Source organism: Octodon degus, unplaced genomic scaffold, assembly GCF_000260255.1.
Source record: "Octodon degus isolate 3935 unplaced genomic scaffold, OctDeg1.0 scaffold00074, whole genome shotgun sequence".
Classification (NCBI taxonomy): Eukaryota; Metazoa; Chordata; class Mammalia; order Rodentia; family Octodontidae; genus Octodon; species Octodon degus.
The window spans coordinates 3164141-3191456 of record NW_004524650.1 but is presented as its reverse complement, the minus strand read 5'-3'; the positions used below and the strand labels follow the sequence as shown (position 1 = coordinate 3191456).

The 27316-nt window shown below is 35.5% G+C and overlaps 1 protein-coding gene across 2 annotated transcripts in view; it reads right to left on the bottom strand.

Annotated features, from left to right (window-relative positions):
* The window catches only part of Dpyd (dihydropyrimidine dehydrogenase), a 978184-nt gene that overhangs the window by 165906 nt on the left and 784962 nt on the right, over positions 1-27316 (bottom strand). For both annotated transcript variants that reach the window (XM_023720254.1, XM_023720255.1), the window contains exon 19: positions 13482-13624. In XM_023720254.1, the coding sequence (XP_023576022.1) occupies positions 13482-13624 (143 nt within the window). The remainder of the gene's footprint in view (positions 1-13481; positions 13625-27316) is intronic.

Here is a 27316-nt window from a genome sequence, read left to right as displayed (position 1 = left end):
TCTCAGCGTGCCCTGGGGGCAGGACCGGCACGGCAGGCCTGGGGATTGAACCCTTGACCTCTGCACCTGCTTGCACAAAAATGTCTATTTTAATTAATGTGACATAGTACAGTACCAATATCACTAATAAAATCTACTGCAAATAGTAACAAGTATTCATATAGCATAATCTGCCTTTCAAGTGAATGGTGGTGGAAAAACTGAACAAGAAATATTCCCCACTTGCCTAATGAAAATTAGAATAAATATTTTCCACCTCCCCAATGAAAATTAGAATACAGTAACATTTTTATTCCCTAAAGTCAACTATCAATACAGTTAGAAAATTGAAGACTGCATGTACATCATGACTAAGAGATAGTTAACACATCAGCATTCCTGAGCAAACAGTGTCATCATGCTGTTCCAATTATTCTTTGTTCTCTAGTTTTAATAAAATAATACACTTCCCAATCACATTAGAAGAATCCATTTAGCTTGAACTAGCTCCATCAGAGTGGCTTTGATTATTGTTAAAATTGATTTGGTTATCTGAGTCCAGTGAAGGACTACCATGATTTTCCACAGCAAATTCCCGCTAAGCTCTCTCTTTCTGTTGTATTTCAGAATTTTCTATTAACTTCAGTGACAAAATCATATAAAAAATAATGTTAAAAATTACCCACACTATCTCAATGAAGGCACTGATGATAGTTGTACTTACATGAACTGATGGCTTCCTATAATTTCTGACATCCTGAATCAAAGTCCTTAAGAGATTGAAGCGTAATGGCAAAATCATTAAATTAAATTACATAAATCCATAGTCAGTGAATAAAAAGTAATATATGGGATTTATATATTTTATCTGTGGGTAAGAGAAGGAGGTAACATTTTACTATGAAGTCTACCACTAAAGGAAACTGTTAAGGATATAATACAAATTCTTGAATAGAATTTGTAGTAGAAATTGTAGGACCACACTGAAATCAGAGGAGAGGTATATGGTACTAATTGGGAAGGTGAGATCTGCAATAACAACTAAACCCAAAACTTAATAATAATCACTATTCATTTATTAAGACTCCCCCTTCAATCTGTTTTAAAGGCAATAACTGCTTACTTTCCTCCTCATGAATAAGTAATGGACAATTTGAAGCAACTACTTTATTTCAGAGTAGCCCTTGAAATTTTTAAGGTCTCAAAAAATATAGAATAGGGCTGGGGAGATGGCTCAGTAGAATAAGCACTTCCCTGGCAAGCACAAGGGCCTGAGTTCAATCCCCAGTCCCACCAAAAAATAAAAATAAAGAATAAATTAATTTGTTTTAAAAAAGATTCTCAGGGGCCAGCGAGATAGTGCAAAAGACAAAGCATCTTCTTAGGCTAGTGCAGGGATCAGGGTTTGGGGTTTGATCTCTGGCACCACATGCTGCACTGGCCCTACCCCCAGTTGTGCTGAGCTGCCACAGAGACAGGGCATGGTGGTGCACACCTGTAATCCCAGGGTCTGGGGAGGCTGAAAACAGAAAGATCACTACAAGTCCGATCTGTGTAGTGAGATTTTGTACCAAATAAATATTTTTTAAAAAATTAATTAATTAACTAGAAAGATTTTAAGATCTCAAGCATTTAAGAAGAGTTTGAAAAATAATTTAACAAGTAAGTATCTATAAATTTAAAAAAGTTGATCGATGACGTAGAGTGTGCCTGGGGAGAGTCACATGGAGAGAAAACATTCTCTCAGGCTTTCACAGAGAACACATTGGCCAAGCAATGGCCATGACTCATCCACATGGCTGACACTGACAAAAGTTCTACAATCTGAGATACAAGATCTCAGGATAAATCCTGAGGGAATTTCACTGACCTTATCAGACCCAAAAGCTACAACCCTTGTTGCATAGGTCCTGCTTTACCTTGGTCTTAACCATCCAGAAGGAAAGTATAAAAACGAAATATAAGAAATAAAGCCATGCTGTTATGTTGAGCTGTAGGGGACTCAGGTCAACAATTTCTGACATCACCAGTGAAGCGGAAGACCCAATACTATTATGGGATACTGGACTCTTTTAGAATATTTTGCTGAGTTTACACACCTATAACATTCAAATAACGGAACTTAACAAAAAAAGGGTATACAGATGAATGTCCATTTTGTATCTGTGTATTCAGGGTGGTTAGGATAGATATATAGTTACATTATGTTAATGTATAGAATGATTTGTTCTAATAGTGTTTGTAAATAGGATGTCGAATCCGCATCTTGTACAGCAATTAACCACTAAGAAGAATGTATGCAGTGTGTTAATTATTGAAACTGTCCTACCGATTTGATTTGAAACAGTCTCATTGCTATTTGTTTATCAATAAAATTATGGCAAAAAATTGTACTACTGCCATTTAGAATAATAAAAAAAAATAAAAAATAAAAGATTAGACCCCCAAAAAATAAATTAAAAAAAATTTTTTTAAAAAAGAAAAAAAATTCTTTATGTCAATATAAGAAATCTTTCAGGTTGATTGTACATATTGTGTTTTCTCACAGCTTAAAGAATAATGTCCAAATTCTTTGCAATTTTTCTTTCTGGTTTCCTTGCTGTTTTCAAGATTGCTACATACACAGCATAATGCTTTCTATGGCTCTGTTTTAATTGTACCGCTCCTCTTTTTCTAGGACTTCCAGTAGGACTTTGTTTGCAATGATTTTCAGTACACAGGAAATAAAGTCTGAGCATGAGCGCTTAGATCCCCCCAGCAAAAAAATAAAAAAATAAAAAATAAAAATAAAAACCTTAAAGTTACTGATAAATTTTATCTCCTTGTTTATATCTCTAATTTACATATAAGAAATGAAAAGCTATCAAATAAGATGAAGAACTATAGATTTCAAAGACGCATAAGTTCATATAAATAAGTTAGAAGTCAGTGAATTAACTGACAAAGTTTTGAGCAGCTAATTAGGAGCACAAATCCATAATAAGCTTTGAATATTATTTTTAGGACAAAATACAGCATTGTTTCCACTGTAGTGGATTTTTTTTTTTTTTTCACTAATGCTGTGCTAGGAAAATGCTCTGGAACATCCAAGTTACTGTCGAGCTAATTCCTTAGGTTTCATAGTCAGCATTGATTGGAGTGCTTTCTCCTGCTTGTGATATAAGATGCAAAAGATAATGTTTTCATATATGCATATATTAAAATGTTTCCTAAGTCCATCAATATATGCCACATAGTTGTTATTATTCAATCATTATTACTTGGTGGGAAGAGACTCTACAACCTACCCATGGAAAATTTATAGTATCCAATATTACCAACTTTAGTTTTCATATCATACTTTAAATCTCTAGGCTCACTCATCTTATATGCCTGCAAGTTTTTGCTCTTTGAATTGTACCTTCCCGTGTCCCTCCTCCCCTTGCCACCTAATCACTGTTTTGTTCTGTTTCTATGCACTTGATCTTTTACTTTTTAGGTTCCACATATAACAAAAAAACCATAAAAATTTTTGATGTCTGCCTTAATTCACTTACTATAATGTCACCTAAGTCCATCCATGTTGGTAAAACATCCTTTTTATTAATTAATTGACATTAGTTGTTTCCATATTTTGACTACTGTGAACAGTGCTTCACTGAACACAGAAAAGCTGATACATCTACAGGGCGTTAATCTCATTTTCTTTGGATATTTACTCAGAAGAGGGATTGTGGAGTCTTACCATAGTTTGCTATTAATTTTTTGAAGAGTATTCATATCATTTTCTATAATGACCACACCAACAACTCTCCTCTTTATATATTCTTCAAACATTTGTTACCTTTTGTCATTTTGATAAGAGATATTCTAGCAGCTATGAGGCCAAACAGTATTGTAGTTTTGATTTTCATTTTCCTGATAATTAGTCACGTTGAACAACACTTTTGGTCATTTGTATGTCTTCTAGGAAAATGTCTGTTTAGTGTGTTTGGTCATTTTTAATATTATTTGTGTTTCTTTTTTGCTTCTCTTTATGCATTTATCTCTTTTGATAATAGAGTTACATGAGCTCCTTGTATATTCTAGATATTAACACCTTAAAACATACATGGTTTGCAAATATTTTCTCTCAATTCATAGGCAAATTTTCACTTGTTTTTTATTTCCTTTGCTGTACAGAAGGTTCTTAGTTTGATATGATCTTGATTGTTTATCACTTTTTTTTTTTAATCTGTGCTTTCAGGATTCTATATAAAAAATACTTTCCAGGCCAATGGTCTAGGAGATTTTTTCCTTATATTTCCTTCTAAGAATATTATGGTCATAGGTCTTATATTTAGGTCTTAAGTTTATTTTATGTTATTTGTAATGCTAAAAAAGATATTCATGGTCTAACAGTTAAAGGATACAGACAACATTTCATGCATCGTGGAAGCAAGCTTAGGTAGCAATTTGAATATCAGACATGGTAAATTTCAAGTTAAAACTAATTAGCAGAGACAAAGAAGGTCACTACATACTAATTAAAGGAACAATCAAACAAGAGGAGATAACATTGAGAAACATATATGCAATGAATATGCACCTATCTTCATAAAACAAAAACTACTGAAATTAAAAGACCAATCATAGTAGGGGTTTTCAACACCCCACAAACAACCAGATCAACTAAACAAAAAACCAATAATGAAGTTTCAGAGATGAAATACAGCCTTGGGCATATAGATCTAATTTATATATATTTTTTTCTTTGCATACCGAATATTCCACCTTTCTACAAAACAGTATACAGATTTTCAGCAGCCTTTGATACTTTTGATACTAAAACAAGTCACATTCTAATCTACAAAATCTGATTGAAATATAAAAGAAATTATTCCATGCATACTAAATGACCACTGTGCAATGAAAGTACAAATCAAAGATAGAAGAAATTTTGGAAAAGGCAAAAGCTCCTGGAAAATTAACAATAACTTCTAAACAATGTATTGGTCACAAAAGAAATCAAAATAGAAATTGATTCTGGAAGCTAATGGCAATGATTGTATGACTGAATGAAGTCTCATGGACAGTATGAAAGAAATTCTAAGAGGAAGATCCATCATAATCAGTACTTACTTTAAGGAAACCCAAATAAATAATTTTATGAGAAATCTTACGATACTGGAGAAACAACTACAAAGCAGCCCAAAACTTAAACTAAGGAGGAAAGTTATAAAGATGAGAGCAGAAGTCAATGGAATGGAGATTTACAAAACTTTTTAAAAATCAACAAATGGAAGTGTTATTTCTTCAAAAGACTAAATAAGATAGATGAGTACTTAGCAAGAAAAAGAGAGAAAAGTTTCACATCAATGTAATAAGAAGTGAAGAAAAGTAAAACCAGTATTTGAAAAAATATACTTAAAAAATAGCAAATTTTGAAGAAATGGACAGATTCCTAGACTCATATAAACTGTGAAAACTAACCGAAAAAGACATAAATATACTGAAAAACCCAGTAGTAGCAATGAAATTAACTAAGTAATAAGGAGAAAATCCCAGGACCTTATGGATTCACTGCTGAATTCTACCAAACCTCTAAGGATGCTATATCATCAATATTCCTTAAGTTTTGCAATAAAATTGAAAATGGATAGCGTGCTCCCATATTCATTTATGGAAGCCAAACTGAGGAATCAGTAGAATCACCCTGATCTTAGAACTGGATGAAGATCCAATTTAAGAAAGACAACTGCAGCCCAATTTCTTTCATGAACAAACATCCTCAATAAGGATACAATGCAGCACATCACCAAAGATCATACAGGGCCAGCCAAATAGCTCAGTGGATCAAAATGCCTGTTTAGGCAGATGCAGGGGCCCAGAGTTTAATCTCCAGGCCTGCTGTGCCAGCCCTGCCCCAGGAGGCCCACTGAGACAGTGACTGAGATGGGGCGTGGTGGCACGCCCCTGCAATCCCAGCACATGGGAGGCTGTAAACAGGAGGATCACTATGAGTCTGATCCATGCAGCGAGACCCTGTACACCCTGTACACCCTCTTGCAAAATAAGAAAAAAAAAAGATGATACATCACAATCAAGTAAGTTTTATCCCAGAGATGCAAGGATGGTTCCATGTACATAAGTCAATGAATTTAATATATCACTCAAATAGAAGCAAGATAAAAAACCGCATGATTGTTTTAATAGCCACAAAGAAAAAGGCTTCAAGTAAGATTAAACACCTCTTCATGACTAAAAAAAATAAGCTTTGAAGAAAACAGGTATAGAAGGACCATACTTGAATAAAATAAAGGTTGTTTATGACAAACCAAGAGCCAGCAAAATACTAAATAGAAAAAGTTAAAACATTTGCCTTAAAATCAGGAACAAGTCAAGGATGTCTACTATCACCTTCTCTATTCAACCTAGAGCTTCAGTCATTAGCCAGAGCAATTAGGTAAGAAAAAGAAATAAGAGGGATATATACGTGAACTCAAATTATCATTATTTGCAGATGACATGACACTCCACACAGAAGACCCAAAGAACACCAGAAAATAACCTTACAATATAGTACTTCAGAAAAGTACCAAGATACACCATCAACAGAAAAAGAATCATTAGCATTTGTGTTTAACAATGAATGAGATAAAAAGGAAATTTTGAAAACAATACCATTCATAGTCACTTGAAGAAAAAAATGGAATATCTAGGAATTAACCTACCCATGGAAGTGAAGGTGAAACTTTTAAGAAGTGAAAGTTTTCTTCCATAAAGAAGTACAGTGCTCTGAAGAAAGAGACTGAAGAGCACATCCACATGAAAAGAAGTACTTTACTCCTGGATAGGCAGAACCAATATTGTTATAATGGCGATACTTACAAAACTATTACCAGACTCAATGCAGTTCTAATCAGGAGACCAATAGTATACTTTACATGTTTAGAAAAACATGCTAAAATTCCTGTGAGCCAAAAGAGACACAGAATAGCAAAAGTAATTCTGGGTACTAAGGGCACAGCAGACAGCATAGCTGCACCTGATCAAACTACAGTATAAAGCAAAAGAGATACAACTGGCATGACACTGGAACAAAAGCAGACACATGGATCAGTGGAACCAAACTGAGGATACATCAAACTGCCCTAGACTTATGCAAATATTTGATCTTTAATAGAGGATACCAAAGCATATATTGGAGGAAAGATAGCCTATTGAACAAATGGTATTGGGAAAACTGGTTATCTTTTTGTAGAGGAATGAAACTGGACTCTTATCTCTTACCATATACTAAATTAAACACTAAAACAGAAACATTAACCATTCTGGTAGATAAAATAGGTTAAACAAGTTGAAGATATCACATAGGAAAGAGTTTTCTAAACAGAATCTCAATCACATACGTAATAGAAGCAAGAATCAAGAAATAAGATTATATCAGACTAAAGCTTCTGCAAAGCAAAAGAATTAATCAGTAGAGTGAAGAGACAGCCTATAAAATGGGAAAAATATTTTGACATTTACTCTGCAGACAGAAGACTAATATCTAGAATATACAAGGACTTGAAGAACAGAAAGGAAGCCACCTAGGATTAAAGACCCTCTCATGAAATAGGCTACAGAAATGAGCAGACATTCCACAGAGGAAGAAATACAAATGGTCAACAAATATATGGCAAAAATTACTCAACATCTTTGGCTATTAGAGAAATGTAAATCAAACAATGCTAAGAGTCCAACTTACTTTAGAAAGAAGGAGTCTTTAGGAAATCAAACATAACAAATGCTGGAGTGCTGTGCCGAAAGAGGGCCCTCCCACGCTGTTGGTGGGAATGTGAACTAGCATGACCATTATGGAGAACAGTATGGAGACTTCTCACAGAAATGCAGTTAGAAGTTCCTTATGATCCAGCCACCCTTCTGCTAGGTGTCATCCCCAAAGAGCTGAAGTCACCATACTACAGTGATACATGAGCACTGATGTTTATAACAGCACAACTGACAATAAGTAAATCCTGGATACAGCCTGTAATACCTATCAACAGATGACTGGATAAGGAAATTGTACACAATCTATACACAATTGCATACTACTCATCTATAAAGAGTGACAGTTTGAGAGACATTTGTGGGAAAATGGGTATACCTGGAAAATACAATGTTGAGTGAAATCAAGTGCAGACACATTTAAATACCATACATTATTTCATTTGAGTGAGGAGAAGTAAAAACAAAATGATAAAGGAACTGTAGAAATGGACAAGTATTCTTCCAAAAATGAAGTGGTCCAAGAGAACAAGGGTGATGGGTGAGGAGGAGGGAAGGGAAATGAGAGGAATAAAGACGAATAAAGGGGCTGGGGAGATAGCTCAGCAGTCTAAGTGCCTGCTTGGCAAGCATAAGGACCCAGGTTTGATTCTCAGTACCTCATGCTGTGCCAGCCCTAGAAACTGGGTAAACTGTGCAGGCCACCGAGTCTAGGTGTGGTGGTGCATGCCTGTAATCCCAGTGCTGAGGAGGCAGAAAACAGGATGATCACTAGGAGTCTGAGCTGTGTAGTGAGACTGTGTAACAAATACATACATTTAAAAAAAAAAGAAAAAAAATGGAGAGATGTAACCAGACCAGAGAAGGTGGTGGGAAAGGCAGTGAGTTTTGCAGTAAAGAGACAGCAAACAGAGCATCAGGCAAATGGGAGGGAAGTGATGCAGAAGCTCAGGTCTTTGCAGCGGATGAAAATCTGAACTAATTGCTAGAGAATGTAATGAAAGTTCTTTTTTAATTTTTCTTCTACTTTCTTTTCTTTCCTTTCTTTCTTTCTTTCTTTCTTTCTTTCTTTCTTTCTTTCTTTCTTTCTTCCTTCCTTCCTTCCTTCCTTCCTTCCTTCCTTCCTTCCTTTCTTCCTTTGAAACTAGGTAATACTATGAAGGTCATGCTGAGCTTGAACTCACTATATAGCCCAAGATGGCCTCAGATTAGAGATCCTCCTGCCTCAGCCACTTGAGTTCTGGGATTACAGGCACACAGCATCATGCCTGGGTGGAAGGATTTTTGTTTTTTCTTTTTTTTAATGAACAAAAGGGATTCTGTTAAAAAAAAAAGAAAGAAAGAAATGGATTCTGACTGTTACCCAAAGCCTAGTTGACATTAAACATTGTGTTTTGGAGTAAATCCAACTGGCAGAATTACTTGGATTTCTCTAATAATGTGCAACAGCCTAGAAGTATAGAAAATGAAAGGTTATATTAACCCAGGATTAGGGAGTGGAACAGGGTGAAATTCAGTTACAATGGAAGAAAGAGAGAGAGAGAGAGAGAGAGAGAGAGAGAGAGAGAGAGAGAGAGAGAGATTATTCATGGTCCACTCCACTAAAATGCCAGACCAAAATTATAAATTCAAGTGTTTACATCTCATGAGCATCCAAATTACATCATAATACAGATTTTTGCTTATGATAAATATTTTCTGGCTGAATAAAAGTCTAGTTCAAACTGATGGTAGGATTGATAAACAAGCTATAATTTCAATCAGTAACACCTATATAGGGAACTTAACATTTTTAACAAAACCTTTGGAAGCCAATACTCTACAAGATCAAAAAGTCCCTGTGCCACTCCCAATGCCAGCTGATGGGTCAATGATATTTTCTACCATGTGAACCCTTTCTCTTTTGCAAAGATTTTGTTAGGAAAAAGAACAACAACAAAATCAAAATCTTAGGCACATTTGTTTAATAATTCATTCAAAAAGTATTCTATATGTTTCTGATACACATCTGACATTGGGGATCAGCAAAAAGTGGAACTGAGCCAAGCAGATCTCCTCTCCTAGAAATCTGAGCCAACAGATACTAAGCTAGAGAGCAGCGCATGCAGAAGCTGGAGCTGAACCAGCGCTGCACGTGGAGGCTGGAGGAGCACGACAGCCATGTCCTCGTCAAAAGTTCAGAGGAGGAAAACACAAGGAGCCAGATCTGGAGGGAGAAGAGACTGGACACGAATTTAGATTCTCCTGAGGGAGAGATCACAGGGCCCTAAAAATACAGAGTGACAGTCATCTCTTCAGAATTGTCCTTCCGGCTCGCTTTGTCCATACCAAGAGCTAGTCATGAATAAAACACAACAGACTTCACATTTGTAGCATAAATTCAGCTAAGCCTCTGGTTCTTAAGAGGAACCCAAGCAGAAATTGAAATGTGAGTAACTATTTCACTGTGTCTTTTCAATAAAGATATACAGTACTCTACATCATATTTGCATACTGTAGTCGATACCAAGTACATATTTGCACTCAGGATACATGAAGTTAGCTGATGTAGTCTTCTGTTCTCACATTTACTCTTTTTTCATGTGAAAAGAACAAAGAGTAAGTGTGAACATGCAAGCTTTTTGTAGGCATGGAAAACTATTATTAATATTCCTGTATTACAAGTCCTAGAGTGAGGCAGGCAGTGTGAATAGTGAGTTTGTGGCTATAAAATTAGAGAGCTGAGTTCTGCTCAAGCATAAGCCATGTGACTTTGTATATACTCTTGTCACCCTTCAAGTGTCAGCTTACATTAACAGAAAGCAGTATAAAGCATTTTTACTCTTGGGTAAGTTGAAGAAATGAAGCATATAGCTACAGCTTCCCCCAGCTCCCAATGGGTAGTTGAGAAGCTTTGTTCCCATGTGAAACTTGCTGATGACCCCAAATCTGTCAGGAGAGGGAGGCCACTCCAAAATCCATTCATAACCCACTTCCATCTTTCTAACCCATACATTACTTTGTCACATCAAGCCCGGTATTTGTTAGCACTGGATTTCTTTCCAAGAAATTGGTCCCTACAGCTTTTTCCTTTCTGATAGCACAAGGTGAATTCTTTCATCATTTTCTCTCAAAGAACTTTCATCAGTCATTCTTTTAGTGAAAGCCTCTTGGCAATACATTCTTTTCATTTTTCCTCAGTTGAGAAGGTCTTAGGTTTCCTTCATGCCTGAAGAAATAGGATTCTTCACTGACACCTTTATTATTATTATTATTATTATTATTATTATTATTATTATTATTATTTCAGCACTTAAAATATATATTTCCTCTTCCTTCTGGACTAAAAAGTTGCTGAGGATATTTCCATTGTTGATAGAATTGTTTGTCCCTTACATAAACCATCACTGCTTTGTTGCTGCTTTCAAGATTTCCTTTGCTTCCAGTTTGCAGCAGTTTGACTCTACATGTATTTTGATGAGGATTTCTTTGGGTCTACCCTCTTTGAGGCTCCCTTGCTTTCTGGAATCTATGGCTTTTTGTCTTTTTTAAAAAAGATGAGACTTTGCAGCCACTATTTCCTTTTCATCGTCACTTTCTTTCACAAGTCCTCTGAGGCTCAGTTAATTTGAATGTTACATTTTTCCTGTAGTCTCCAAGTTCCCCAAGGCTCTCTTTACTCTTTTTCCTGGTGTTCCAATTGGCTAATTTCTATTGTTCTATTTTCTAGTTCACTGATTCTTTCTTCTTTTCTTTCCAATCTGCTGTTTATCATAACAACTGAGTTTTGCATTTCAGTTTCTGACTATTTGTAGTCCTGAAATTTCCCCTTTATCTTTATTTAAATTTTCTATTTTTTGGTGAATTTTTTTAAACAAAAACACTTTCAAGCATGTGTGCAATTAGTTATAAATGCAATGTTATCATGGCCCCTTTCAAGTCTTTGTCAGATTATTATAATTTTGTAGTCATTTTGGTAATTATGACTGAATTTAAACTGGAGATCTTCCTGTATAAAGATGGTTTTTGATTGAAGTTTTGGCATTTGGCATGTTATCAGACTCTTGATCTTATTTAAACTTATCTTTTATTTATTTATTTCTTTCTTTGTGTATGTGAACATCTCAGCCCACCCTGGGGGTGGGGTTGGTGTGGCATGTGGTGCCAGGGATCCACTGCAGTCCCTGTGCCTTTGTCTAAGCTTGCCTAAGCAGGCACTTTAGATTGCTGAGCTATCTCACTGGGCCTAAAATTATCTTTTAAGCTGTCTTTCCTTGACATTACTCTGGCAGGGAGGGAAGGATGCTGCTCTGATGGAATACTGGTTGCCTGTGGGCAGGATTCCACTTATGACTGGAAAAGGATGGAGGCAAGCCTCCACCAACATCCCCTGGTCAGGAGGGGCAAGAATGTGTCATGTGACCCTCCATTTGGTACAATCAAGGGTAGAATTAGCACATCTCAAGAATCCCTTTGCAAAAGCAATGAAACAGTTGCATTCAGCTCTGTACCACAAGACAGGGAGCAACGAATATATTTTTATATTCTAAAGATAAGAAGCCAATAATGTTTTCTCTCTCTGCCAGGAAGTTCAGAATCATATTTGGTAACTCCTCTGGTCCCTTACAGCACTGGTCATATTCTGAGCTCATTCTTTTATTTTTCAATGGCTATTTTATTTTTTACTTAGGATTTTTCATGTTTGTTTGTTTGTTTTTTCAAGTAGTACAGGATGCATTTGGCACTGACAGAATCAGGGCCCAGAGCTCCCCAAAAGTCACTTTTGCATTTTTAATTTCTCTGTCTTTCATCTTTCACGGCTGTGGCTGCCCTAGTGCTTTGTGTCTGGCCTTATGAATTCCCTGGGAGCCACTGCACAGGTGGATGGCAGGTGCATACCAATGACTTCATCCTACTCCTGCCTGGGTGACTTGCCTTTCTGCAGCTATCTTCAGTCAGGTCCATGGATAGCCTTGCCTACTCATAACTAAATGGAAAATAAGAGTGGTGCACATGAGCCTATCATTTTCCCTTGTAATTAACCCCTATAATCTTAAGCATCAGTGTATACACTGCTCCTCCATATGCTGCAGTACAAGTCCAACAGGTCTTCCTTTGGATGGTACATTTTGCCTGTCCATAACTTCTATCTTCAATTGAGCAGGTTGAATTGGTACGCTGAAAGCTGGTGATAACAAACACTGCTGTCATAGAGAAAAGAAAAGCTAGCAGCCAGGTGCTACAATGATGGTAGCCAGCAACCAAAGAAAAGCAGGGTGACAATGGAAAGTATCCTTGAAACAGCCATCATTGGAAATGTTCCTGAGACCTGTCAATAGTTTCTGCCCCCAAGAGGCGACAGGTGTATAACAACGTGCACCCACCCTTAAGGTATCTTGACAAGCAAGCCCATAGCCCTGACATTCAAAACTTAAGACTGTCAACATTAAAAGAGCAACATTTTGCCTATTCCTGTTTGCAGTCCAAACTGAGGAAAGAACCAGCACCCAATCAGTAATAGTACCTAGTAGCAATACCTGCTGTCATTTATTTCAGAGACAGAGAAGTGAATGAAGATATTTAAAAACAAAGGGTGCTCATAGGCTTTTCTATCCAACAGGACATCAAATGAAATTCGGGGTTGTTCTCAACTCACAAGAGAAACAATGTATTCTGCCAGTTCAACTTTGCATTTTTCCTTCTGTAAAATACTGTAACATATTTTTGTCATATAATATTTGTATCTGTCAGATATATAGTATTGAAAAGTCAGTTACAACAAGTACTACCTGCAGGACTGAAGCTCCACCATGGAGAAATTGAAGTCCACTCTCAGCTGAGTCAATGCCGCCAGTGGCCAAAATGGGAAATTCGGGCAAGGCTCGGGCAATGGAGGTTACAGCTCTCAAAGCAATAGGTCTGATTGCTGTTCCTACAGAAAGCAAAGATAATCACTTTTTAGCAGATTGAATACTGAATACGCTGCCTTATATTTACCATTATGTAGTGACAATACTGTCTTGGAGGAATTTCAACTTCCCTTATCTCTACTAGCATATATGGATATCATGTATAAAAGTTATGTTTTAAAGTCTGATATTTTGTCAATAATGTCTATTTACTTTAATAACTTTGATGCTATTATTGAATGCTAAGAAGTTATGCATTGGTTATAGCAACCCTAGAACTCTTGCATAAAATACATGCAAATTATACTTTGATATACAATAATGTGTAAAAATCATATGGAACATTTAAGCATCTGTTTTTAAAAAGAGCAAGAAACAGAAGGTTTTGAAAGGGAAACCAATCACATACAGTACATAAATAGACATACAACTCTGTTGTATTTCTGTAAAATATAAAGCAACCATTGTAAATATAGATAATGTAAAAATAAGCAAGGTGATGAATTTACAGATTCCATATTGCTTTGTACATGTATTTTCTATAATTTGAAATAATGTAATATTTCATGTATTAGAAAAGTTTATCCAGGTGCCAGTGAGATAGCTCAGTGGTCTAAACATCTGACTGGGAAGGGACCATGCCTTTTTTTTTTTCAGTACCAGGGGTTGAACTAGGGACCCTGTGCTTGCCAGGCAAATGCTTATTCTACTGAACTATCTCCCCAGCCTCAGGGACCTGTGTTTGAGCCCCAGCACCACATGATGGCTGGCTCCACCGTGGGAGTGCCAAACCAGTCACTGAAATCTGGCATGGTGGTGGCATGTGCCTGCCAGTGTTGGGGAGACGAAAATCAAAGAATAACTCCAAGTACAAGCTGTGTAGTGAAACCCTATACGAAATTCAAGAAAAAAAAAGTTTAACGAAGTTAAAGAGAACTTACTAGAGTCAAATAGCCTTTCTCTCCCTGTCTCTTTTCTTTCTCTCATTCCCTCTCCTTCTCCTTCTCTCCTCTATATATTTTATTGGCTAGAAATTACCAACATATTATTCCCTTATGTCTAGAAAGCCACATGAGTGGGCAGAACACTGGTATTTTTAAACAGGAACATACTACATACTAAAAGTCCTTTAGACTCAGAGACTCTGAAGTGTTAATATCCAGGAGTAAATTCATGCTGTTATAGCAGAGTAATATAACTTGATTTTACTGTTGTTTATTCAAAATTCAACACTTCCTTAAAGGCATGTTTTACATTAAAATCAGCTCTACTTGTACAATAATTTGACATTATCGTAAGTCAGGCCCAGCGTAAAACACAATATGCATCTAGTTCAGCCCCATGCAGCATTTCACCATCATTTCCACAAGCACAATCAGCATTATTAACACGTACATATTCAAACTCTCATTTCTAGAAAGCACACAGGGCAATTAGAGTGTATGTGCCCTGAAATTGGTAGCTTTCAACTTGAAAGGGCTGCAGCCTGCCCTACCCCAAATACAGTACACTCTTCTAGAAAAGGCAAACTATGGGCAGAGTAGAAAGGCCAGTGGTTTAGGGAAGAGTGAATGAGCAGGTAGAAAAGGGGTTTTGGGGACAGTGAAGCTACCATGTGATACCACAAAAGCCGATGCACACTGTTGCACACCTGTCTCAATTCACAGGAGGTACAACACCAAGAGTGAAATCTGACAAACACGGACTTTGGGTGCTAATTTATTAATTGAAGCTCCTCAATTTTAACAAATATACTACTTTGGAGATGTATACTGATAAGGAGAGAGGCTGTGTGCACCGGGGAAGCTGCCGTATAGAAAAGCTTTGCATTTCCTCTCCATTCTGCTGGGAATCGACGGATTCTCTAAAAAGATACATTTAAAAAAAACAGTGATATTCTTTTTAATCTTGTTCATATCCATTTCAGAAAGAGCAAAAAGCATGTATAAATTGATGCTTCTGAACGCAACACAAATATTTGTGGACATGTCTGCTTGTGGCTCTCACATTAAGAAAAAAGCCCTTTAGTAAGATTTCTTACTCAAAAATATTCAATGCTGACACTTTATAATACAAGGTATTAAGTTAGAACAAATGAGAAACTGAGCATCATGCCTTTATTTTCATATAAAACTATTCCCCAATGATTTCTTTATAGTTTTCATGTTTGAAGCTTAAAAAGGCAGACAGGAGAATTTATGTTGAGAATACATATATACATCATATACATATATCTACAGCCACATTAAAATAAATCTAAATGAGAAAAAATGTAAAGAAAAACATTTTTATGGAACTCTAAAACAAACGTTCAGATAGATACATACCTATCTCTGCACAGTACAGCTGACATGTTCAATGCACACTAAGCGAATGGGTTCTTTATGTACATGTTGCTTTGAAGTAATAAAGAAATACTGGAACCTCCTTATTTAGTTGACCCAAGAGACTAAAGAAAATTTGAACTAAGCAGATAAATAATTTATTTCTAACTGCACTGTTAGAAGACTATCATTAACACTAAGGGGTAAAATTTCAAAGTGGTATACAGGGATTTGGCCGCATATTCCAATTGATATTAATGGACATCAAATGGCAAAATCCCAGGACACAGCGCTGAACATTTAACCAGTTATATTTAAAGGGCAACATTATTACATAGGTGTAAAAAACATCAGCGAATCTTCACTGGCATTTAAAGATGCTCAATTAGGTCAATACGACATTTTCTGTTTCATGTTTTTCTTCCTTTTCTGAAACTTTTCTAATCTACCTAATGAACATAAAAGCCTTTCAAACTAATAAAAGAATCTTTTAAAAAATTAAAGGTAATTATGGTCTCTGAGAAAATGTGACCCATGAATAAAGACATGCATCCTTCTGTTGCTGGGCAATACTAAATTTTTCAAGTAAGCTTTAATGTCCACTACAAATTTCATTTGATTCTTGAATGAATTCTCAAACTAATTCAACTTACTTAATATAACACATAACCTACCTACCTCTGCATTTTTAGGGTGAAATAGACATTATAAATGACTTGCATTCACCAACAATAGTCTTTTGAAGGAAATTGAAGGTACAGAAAAATAACTTTAAAAATTATAATATAGAAATTTCTTTTTAGATTTAAGAATCCAGAAATGAGGGCCCATCAGATAGCTCAGTGGATTAAAGTACCTGCTTAGGCATATACAAGGACTAGTGTTTGATCCCTGGCTTGCCATGCTGGCCCTGCCCCTAGGGCACGCTGAGATGTGGACTGTGACTGGGCGTGGTGGCGCACGCCTGTAATCTCAGTGCTTGGGAGGCTGAAACCAAAAGGATCACTATGAGTCCAGTTTGTAGTGAGACCCTGTAGACTGTATTCAATACATTAAAAAAAAAAAAAGAATTCGGAAATGAAGAAATAATAAGTTCAATATGAAACTCTTAGTTTCAAGGAAATGCACATGACAGTGAAATGTAGACTTGCACACACGCCAGCTGGATTGCAGAAAGACTTCCAGAATCACAGCAAGACTAGAAGCAAGCCAGTTTGAGATGTTTAAGAAGTATAAATTTAGGCTCCTACTTTAAGGAAAGTTTTAAATCATGAAACTGAAATTCTATAAGGTTAAATGAACTAACAGGTACTATGCAGTTTGAACTGTCATCTACATAGGAAGGGGGACAGATGTACCTGTTAAGAAATTCACTTACATCAAACTGTTCTGCTTCAACTGTGAGGAATCCTCCAATTAAACTGAAGCCACTTTAAGCCCCACCTTTGGAAAAAAAATTGCAGTTTCCAACTATGAACTGGAGCTCTGAGTTGCAACCTCACTGCTGCCACGAGCTCTGACTGAAAATAATGTGGCTCTTGCTGAGCAGGTGATGGGCCAGAACTTTTAGTCTACAATGAACCTGGGCCCTTTAGGTAGTGAAAACTTAAAACTCAAATCAGTGTGCTGAAGTCACAGATCTTTAATAAACCACATTTTACTCTTTTGGATTCCTTTGTGCTTTAGCAAAACATGTTAGTAAGTCAGAGATTTGGCATTGCGAATCAATCTGATTTTGATGAAATCATTTTTCCTTAAAACTACACTGCTTTTTTAAAAAAAAATTAGGGAAGGGTCTACAGAGTGTTCAGGGTCTTACTACTAGATTGGACTCATAGTGATCCACCTGTTTACAGCCTCCCAAGAGCTGGGATCACAGGCATGCACCACCACACCTAGTCTCAGTTGCCATCTCAGCATGCCCCTAGGGCAGGGTCAGCTCGGCAGGCCTGGGGATCCAACCCCTGGCCCTTGTGCCTGCTGGCAGGCACTTTAATCTGCTGAACTATTTGGCCAGCCCTACACTACTGTTTTTTAAATATCATTTTAAATATAATATTATAAGTGGTAAGTTAACTATATAATATGAATTGATATGCATGTATGAATGTAATATTATGAAATTAGGGTTTTAATGTTCACTTATCCTCATATGTCTGTCTGTATGTTCAAAAATATTTATTGAGCACCTAAATCTTTATTTTCCTAACTATTCAGTCTGTGCCCTTACTATGTACCGAGGATGAATACTAAAAATACCAGCTCTCATGATCTTAATAGGTTGTTTCAAGGTAAATTATTTGAGTCCAATTAATCACTGTGTACAAGTGTTTCACTAGAAAAAGTGCAATTTGTTTTAATATCATGATTTCTTAAAAAAGGAAAGACTTAGAGCTAACTTATAACAATGTCATAGTTATTATGGGGATTATATGGTTAATGTATTTCAAAGGCACATATGAAAAATCATACAGGAATGTGTTATTACAATTTGTACCAACCTCAGTGACAACTGATTTTAGTAAAAGCATTTAGTTAACTTTGCTTTTGCCTCCTATTCTGTTTAGTGATACAATGAAACAAATTTTTAAATTGGAGACAGAAGCATAATGCCTAGGACAATAGAATTTTATGTCCTGTACCATCTCGAGAGAACCATGCAATTCCTTTCTTTTCCTCCTTACCTAACAGCTTTAATTTAACAATGCCATAAATTTAATAAGTATGCTGTGATTCAAAAGGTAAAAATCTTAAAAGCAGACATATTTAAACATGTTTTGAGAGTCAGAAGATCCATGTATGAAACCAATATACAGGGTTTTAAACGGCAACATTAGAAGTGAAGTTTATTGGTGAAAAAGGAAAGAGTGATGTTACTTTAAATGAGTATATCTTTGGAGGAAAATGAATTTTTAATGGCAAGATAAGTGTGGAACATATGTTAATTTTGGATAACCAGAATTTGAATAATTGAGTTTAATTCTGTTTGCTTTTTTCCCAATCATTTGACTCCAAGGACAGCTACTGTTACACAATTAATTGTAAGAAGTAAGTCCACAATAAACTCCCTGATAATAGGTCTAGCTGGTAATAAAACAGAAATTGGGTTATAATATATACTTACTTGTGCTCACTCACTGTGTATACAAAAAAGAAAATGTAGTTCTAATTTGCTTATTTAATTAAAATATAATGAATTTAGTGGGTAACAAATTCATTAGAATTGAACTCTGTCTAATTGTTAATAATTTTAACATTATCCATACAAAAATTATTAAATCAAAAAATTCAAGGATTGAGGAGTCAAAAGATTGATTTTTTTAAACACATATAAATCAAGCACCAACAAATTTATGCCTTACTAAAACAAGTTTAAAATGTTAATGAAGCTAATATACTGATAAATATGTGAGGCACAGCTACTTAAATATGCATCTTTACACATGGTCCTCTGAGAACATTAGCATAATTCAACCAGAATCTGAAGTATTAAAAGGATCTATGAAGAGCTGTGAAATCTAAAGGACAAAAATGGAGAAAACAAAAACAATTGTTTTACGTTCTTATTAAAATAACTAAACTAAAATGTTTTCTTCACAAAATCTGAAAATTTTATGATCAAAATGTTCAAATTTAAGTTGTATTTTAATCCCTTTTTCTAAGTCTTCAAATCTTTAGAGCTTTGTTTATCTGCTTCATAACATATTCAATATGCCCAGTCAATTCATATTCAAGAACTCTGAGGCTAGCCTGTGCCAGGCATTTTATTTGAAAGCAACAGAATTAACAGTCTTCACCAGTGTCGGGATCCTTTTCCTTTCTCAAAGGGTCAACTGCAGTTAGTGGGAAGAGCAAGCTCACTAGTTCCTAGAATGATTTCCATAGGGCTGAAACTGAGGCCAAGGCTTCTCAGACACTGTGTACCTTAACCCTTACCGCTCTACAGAAAGATGCTGTCACTTCTATTTTTATATGAATAACGGGAATCTCACGCTGAAGCAATAACTCACCAGTGTCACACAGTTTAAAAGGGATAAACTGAGATTAAAAAGCAAGTCTCTGACATGAGAGTCCTATGTTGCAGTAATTATTGGTAAATGACAGTATAGCAATTGCAAAGAGAGCTGCCTTTGCATTGTCTTTACCTAAGTAAACCATATTGTCTAATGCTAAGAGTATGTGCATAAGTCCAACGATTACATTTAAGTCTTAGCTTGATTTCTTTATGTGATTGTGGCTGAGCAAGATCCTTAACCTCTTGAAATCTAAGTCTCTCCCATCTGTGAAGCAGGGATGTTTATGTCAGTAATTCAGAGCAAAGTAGGGTCTTAAGTGATACAATTCATTGAAAGCAGTCAGCACAGTGCCTAGCTCATAGCGTATATGTTAATGTTACTACTAAAACCAGAGAAAATAAACATTCACATATGAGCATAAAAATACAATACTTAAGGGATAGAATGGGGATTTTTTATAATCCATATTTATTTCATCTACTCATTTCTTAGAATTTTGTAAATGTGAACATTTCAATTAATAAATCTTTATTATATTTAAAATGCAATCTACTATATATAAATACGTATGCATTTCCATCTAGATATTCAGTTCTATGGAGTCTACCAGAGTACATGAAGTACACAGATACAAAGTTACTAAACAAAGAAGACTGAGAACACTAGGAGATATTCGACACTCACATCCAAAAGTCTTTAACACATAACATTAAGAATTAAACACAAGGAATACAATTATATACATGGTATGATCTCATCATGGGCAAAAAAAATATGGTTATATTTAGTGCATGTACATGAAAATGTGAAGAATGTTGAGCTTTAAATTCTTGAAAGTCGTCATCTCCGGGAACCTGGAGGAGGCCAACAGTGAGGAGTTTGAAAGGAACTTTCAAGCTTGATGAGCTGTACTTCACATTGTTTCTTCTTTCTTTTTCTTTGCAGATAAGTCATTTTTAACTTAGAAGGCAATGAAAATAACTACAGGTATAATCTTCCTAAAATTCATTTACTACCAATAGATTTCATTAGAATTTGCGCTGTTAAATTTTTACATGTGGAATGTACAATCATTCCTCTTTAGGTCCAGAAAAGCAAAAACAAAAACTATTCAGTTCTTCACACATTATTTTCAACAAAAGAATAACAAAAAGAAAACAGTGAATAAGATGATCTCTCTCTCTCTCTCTGTTACACACACACACACACACACACACACACACACACACACACCTGAATAGGGGCTTACTTAATGGAATCCTGACAGTAGCTGTCTTTGAAAGTTTGAAGTGTAACCAGGAAGAAATGCTTCATTTCATGCTCTTTTTTAATCAGACATAGAGTAGTGGTTCATTACTCTCATTTGCATAATTATTTTTTGTAAATTTAGCAATGAACTGAGCTACACAGGGACTTCCCTATCCTTTGAATCCACAGGACCCCTTAGTAAGCAGAAAGAAGCAGCAAAGCTTTTGTAGCGGGTGGTATATTAGATCTTTTCCCTTTAAAACACTGAGGATTCAGTAAACTTTGTCACGGCAGTTTAAAGAGCAATTTTACATGTTTTATAGATTCCCAAGAGAGAATAAAGATGAACAAAGATAATGTAGAGCAAAAGCAAGGAGAGTTAAAATGAAATTTTTATATTGAGGATGTAAGCATTTATACTAACTCTGCTTGAGTGTTCAGTAATCATTACTTTCCTATGTGCTTTTACTTACATTCTTATAACATCACTACAACAGAGGTGTTCCATCTTTATTTCATGAATGCACATACCCAGACTCAGTGGGATAAACAGTGTGCCCTGAAGATCACTCGATGGGAAAGTGTGGATCCAACATCTGAACCCAGGCCCCCTCAGCCTCCGAGTATCGTGCTCTCGGCAGCGATGCTACACTCTTTCCCTATTTTAAATGTCTGAATATAAATGAAGTTTCAAGAAGATGAGTCTTTTTTTTAATAAATAATAAAGATATCTTGTCAAAGTGATAAACCCAGGAAAGTATCATTATATTAATTATTAGATAGGAGTTAAATGAGAGGTAGAGCAGGTAGTAATTGCTCTAACTAGAGTGACCATATGGCCCAGTTTACCCATGAGAATCCCAACTTGTTATACCTGTACTTATTTGTAATTACAGGATACAATTATAAATAGCAATCTTGTTCACTCAAAAAGCTTTCAGTTGGGATGATAAATTATAAAACCATACTAGCTATAGCCAATGATAATTATGTTCAAGAATGATAGGACAAAGACAATTATAGAAGCAGAGTGAAATTGAATTTAGAACAAAAACATAATCTATAAAGAACTTAGAAACTCACTACATTGTCCAACTCTTAAAATGAAGAGCTAAATATCTTTTAAATACATGACTAGAAGGAAAGACGTAACATTTGCTCCACACAATCTATATGTTCTTTCCATTTTCAACCTGTAGGTGGCCACCACAAGCTTTACTTATTAAACAATTCATTAGTAGCATTTCCAATACTGTCATCTTCAGATAATTAGCAATTTATTTAAACAACCAATTTCTGTAGAAATAATTGCCAAGAAATGCCCTGAACCCACTTTTTATAAACTATAATAAAAGTGTTAAGATAATCCCTGACATTTGCAAATGCCATTAGTTCACCTTTCCTTTTGATAGTGCTATGGCATTATGTTTAAACAATTACCTGATAACACAACAGTTTAATGAAACAGTACAGTAAGCATATTCTTCAATAGGGCCAGAAAGGACATTCAGATTTAGAAAAAATACAATGTGCTGACATGTTTACACAGAGGAAAGACACAGCTAGAAGAAAAAGGATCTTTGAAATACGTACATTATTGTGATTTCCAAGTAGTTTTAATTTACATGAAAGATGCTACCACATACAAATTTTCTTTAAAAATAAGAATGGAGAGTTTTATAAAGTGACTCATGTAGCTGGTTGGTGCAAACAAAAATAATATACATCCTTAAATACGTGTAGTATAAATGTATTGTTAGCTTTATGATCCCGAAACAGAAGAAAAATAATTTGTTTTTATTTTAGGCCTTAAACATTCAAATACATTTTTACATAAAAGTGGTCCATAGTTTTAAAGTAGAGTTATCAGAAATAACTTGAAATGGTTGGCAGACTCCAGGCAGGGTTTAGCATCTATAACAGACAACAGCCCCTCCTTGTTATTCCACAACACTAAGAACCACTGACGGGGGGATACGGTGTCCTGGAGTTACATGTGGTAAAACTCTTTGAAACTTTTCAAAACTTCTAAGCTATTGTTCTTCACATGATAAAACAAAATTATAACCCAATAGCAATATCATTTTTGAAACACTAGCACTCCTCAGTTATCCACACATCTTTATATCCTCATGACAGTATTATGAATGACATCTGCATTATTCCCATTGTGTAGATATGGAAATTCAGGTAAAAAATGGTACAATACTCTATGCATATAAAAAATCAGGGTTCCATGACTACATAATGTTTTACAACAAGAAAAAAATTAGTTTACGATATAACAGTAAAATACACTGCTAGGATTAAATATGAGGACTTTTCTGTATTTTCAGATTACTGTATGCTTCAGACTCTCCCAGATAAGTCCTTTTGCCAACACATTTTGACTATAAATTTAAAGAGTTTATCTATAAATATGAATAGATGGACTATTCAAAGGAGACATTTTGAACCATCACACAGTCAGCAGGCTTGGTATACAAATATTTCTCATGTAATTTTGTTTCAAGGTGTCCAAAGCAAAACGTGTGGTATCACACAAATTCTCACTGTTCCTTGTGTAGTCACAGATGGTTATTTGAAAAGGAGATAAAGAAGTACTGTGATAACAATGATAATAATGATGATCAGTGTTACATTTTACCCTTTGGAAAATCCAGGATAACTAAAGTGACTATTTTTATTTCAAAGCCACAAAAATAATGAAGAGTTCTCATTCACTAAATCATATTATTTCTTAGAAGGAGCCATGTTTTTGTTTTCTCTAATATCTGCTCTGTTTGCTCGCAGGGTGATGCCATCGGAAGGGTGTCCATGGCTGCTCTTGTTACACGTCAAGGCTTCCCTTTCATTCTTGGTGATGTGCTCTCTTTTCACTTGATAGCGAGTCACACATGTACATCTCTGTGCCCTGGGATAAGACTGCTGAAATCTGCACAGTCTATGAGACAATAGCATTTTGTTTTCTTCTTTAGGCTGGATAATTCTCAAAGATGTAGTCCAAAGACACCTCCATATAGGCCCTTACTGGAACTGTCTGAAAACGAGCACTCTATAAAATTGACAAGATACTTTGGAAAGGAGAGATTCTTCTGATTAGTTGGTCTCATAATTCATTGTCTATCAAATTTTCCCCTAAATATCAGTAGGGCAGGGGATAAGAAATTATTTCCATATATTCAGTCAAGAGTCTTTTTCCTTCCTTCTTGCCTCTTTCTGTCCTTTCCTCCTTCCTTCACTTTTCTCCCTTTCTTATTTTCCTTTTTCTGTTTTTTCTTTTCTTTTCTTTTTTCTTTTCTTTTCTCTCTCTCTCTCTTTCTCTTTCTTTCTTTCTTTCTTTCTTTCTTTCTTTCTTTCTTTCTTTCTTTCTTTCTTTTTCTTTTTGTATTTTAGGGAAGGGACTAAAGGGTGTTCAGGATCTCACTGCTAGATGAGACTCATCGTGATCTGCCTGGTTACAGCCTCCCAAGAGCTGGGATTACAGACACATGTCACCATGCCCAATCTCAATTGCCATCTCAGCACACCCCAGGGTCTGGGCTGGCATGGCAGGCCCAGAGATTGGATCCCTGGCTCCTGAGCCTGCTTGCAGGTGCTTTAATCTGCTGAGCTATTTGGCCTGCCCTTCTCTTGTTTTGTGAAATGCTAAAGGAAAAAAAAAATAGTTTGCATGAGAAAAGTAATCCCTTTCTAAATGTAAAAGAAAGAGTTTTCTCAGCAAATCTGTAGGTCTAAGTACATACAATGAGAAAGTAGGTAATATAGGTCTGTACACTCCTTTTGTGGGTATGCACAATTGGCACTGTAGAAGCTCAGATGACGGGGGAGCTGGGAGGACTGAGGTGGTCAGGGAAGGGTTTACTGGAGGTACAGGACTTCAGCTGGGCTCTCTAAGGATGTATTGGTAGGTCTGGGGCTGGAAACAGGAAATTTGAAATTCAAGCAAGGATTGGGATCAGGTTAAGAAACTGTATATTGTAGAGGTGAAATCTTTTCTGTGAAATACTTAGACCATAACAGCAAAACTAAAGTAGCCTCTGAGGGTGAGAAAAGATGTACAATGCACTGAGGTGGAAAGAGATGTTGCCCCGCCAGAAGGTTCCAGCCTCTCTTCCCTCCTCCAGGTACTAAAATCAGCTGGCATGTAAGGTTTCATCTTTTAAAATGCTTGGGGACTGGTGTTACAATATGCAGGCTTGAATCTCAACATTGTCTAAACAAAAGAAGAAAGTCCAAAGCTATACATTGTCAATTTAAAATATTGCTGTTTCAATTAATAAATATTATTAAAGTAATTACCATCATCATTTTATTAATGAAATATTTTCCAGGGGAAATTAAAGAGAACATATATTTTTTGTAAGAGTCTCTGGATGTAGCCTTTCTACACATTCTAAGGACCATTTTAGTCTGATGAAAAAAATATTGGAATTTCTATCATACAGAAGAAATCAGGCTTAAAAATAAAAATATTATAATCATACTTTTTCAGTATATATAAAGCTCATTTAATACAAGACAGTAAACATTTTACCTTATCCATTCAACAACCATTCTAGCCATGCAAACTTTCACTTTCATAGGTGCATTTATATTTATAGCATATAAACACCACAGAAAATGTACCATGCATAAAATAGAGCACATGAAGAAACCATTAGTAAAGGGCAAAGAATTTATTATCATATGACTTCAAGCAAGGTTTCTTAGGAAGTATTCCATGAAGGGCATCTCATGCTACACAAGACTATGAGGACATACACCAGCATTTCCTACAATACCAGGGGGCACCACAATGCCCAAACTGCACATCTTTCTTCAAGCAAGCTGTGAATCTTAAATCCCCTAAACTACTTCATGATTTGGGACTCTGGGGTCAAAATTAAGCACAGTCCCCTGTTAAATGAGTGGTTAGCAACTAGTAGCTAATACTTAGATAGCCATTGAGTAGGTAAGAATTTCTGATGTAACCAACTCAGAAGTAGATGAAATCAAATGGAATCTTCCATACAAAGCAGGTAATACAGTGAGAAGCACATGACAAGTGTTTAATAAGTATCCATCATTGCAGACTCTAAAAATAATAAAATTATGGGTAAGAAAGCATTATGAACAACTTTATGTGAGCAAACCCAGAAACTAAAGCAAAATGGACAAATTCCATGCAAAATACAACCAACCAAATTTGTGACCATGAAAACCAGAAAATTAAAATCAAAAATAGACCCATAACTATTACAAAAATTGAATTTATAATTGAAAGCAGTTTTACATAACAAACTACAGTCCAGATGGTTTCATCTTTCCTCCTTATTACTTTTTCTATAAGCTCAACACAACACAAAATGCCAGTGAAATTTCTTTGAAGAAACTGATTAGTGGTGTCTAAATCTTGGATGGAAATGTAAAGATCTAAAATAGTAAAAATTATCCATGGGAAAAAAATCAGTATTGAAGCACATTATTTCACTTTAGGACTTGAATTTTAAACTACAGTAATCAAAATAATAGCATAAGAACATACAACAAATAAAGGGAACATTCTGGGGTATAACAGAGTCTCCACTGAGCAGGCTAATTAAGTTTTGACCAGGCACCAAGTCCCGTCAATTTGGGAGAGAAGGTCATTCTAACAAGTAGTCCAAACCCCTACTTCTCGTTCACTCTAGAACAATCAACTCAAAATGAGACAGTGATATAAATACAAGACCAAAAACTATCAAACTACCAGAATAAAATGGGAAATGATTCAAGACAGCAGTAAGGGCAACATTTTTTGGCTAAGTTATCAAGGGTACCAAAAAAAGTAAAAATATATCAATGGAAGTATAGGAAACCAACAAGTTTCTGCATAGGAAAAGGAAACAATCAACAGTGTGAAACGCAAGTTACAGAATGGGAAGAAATTTAAGCAAATCCTAAGCCCTCATTAATATTCAGAATGTATGAGAAACTTAGTAACAAAAACAAAATAATCAAAGTTTTATTTATTGCTATTTTAATATTTTATTAAGATATTTTCAGCACCTGATTGCTTGCATTCCTATGTGCAGCCAGTGAATGTACATAATATAGCTTATTTTTTTCCATTCCCTTTCCCTTCTACCTCCATCTTTTGATAACT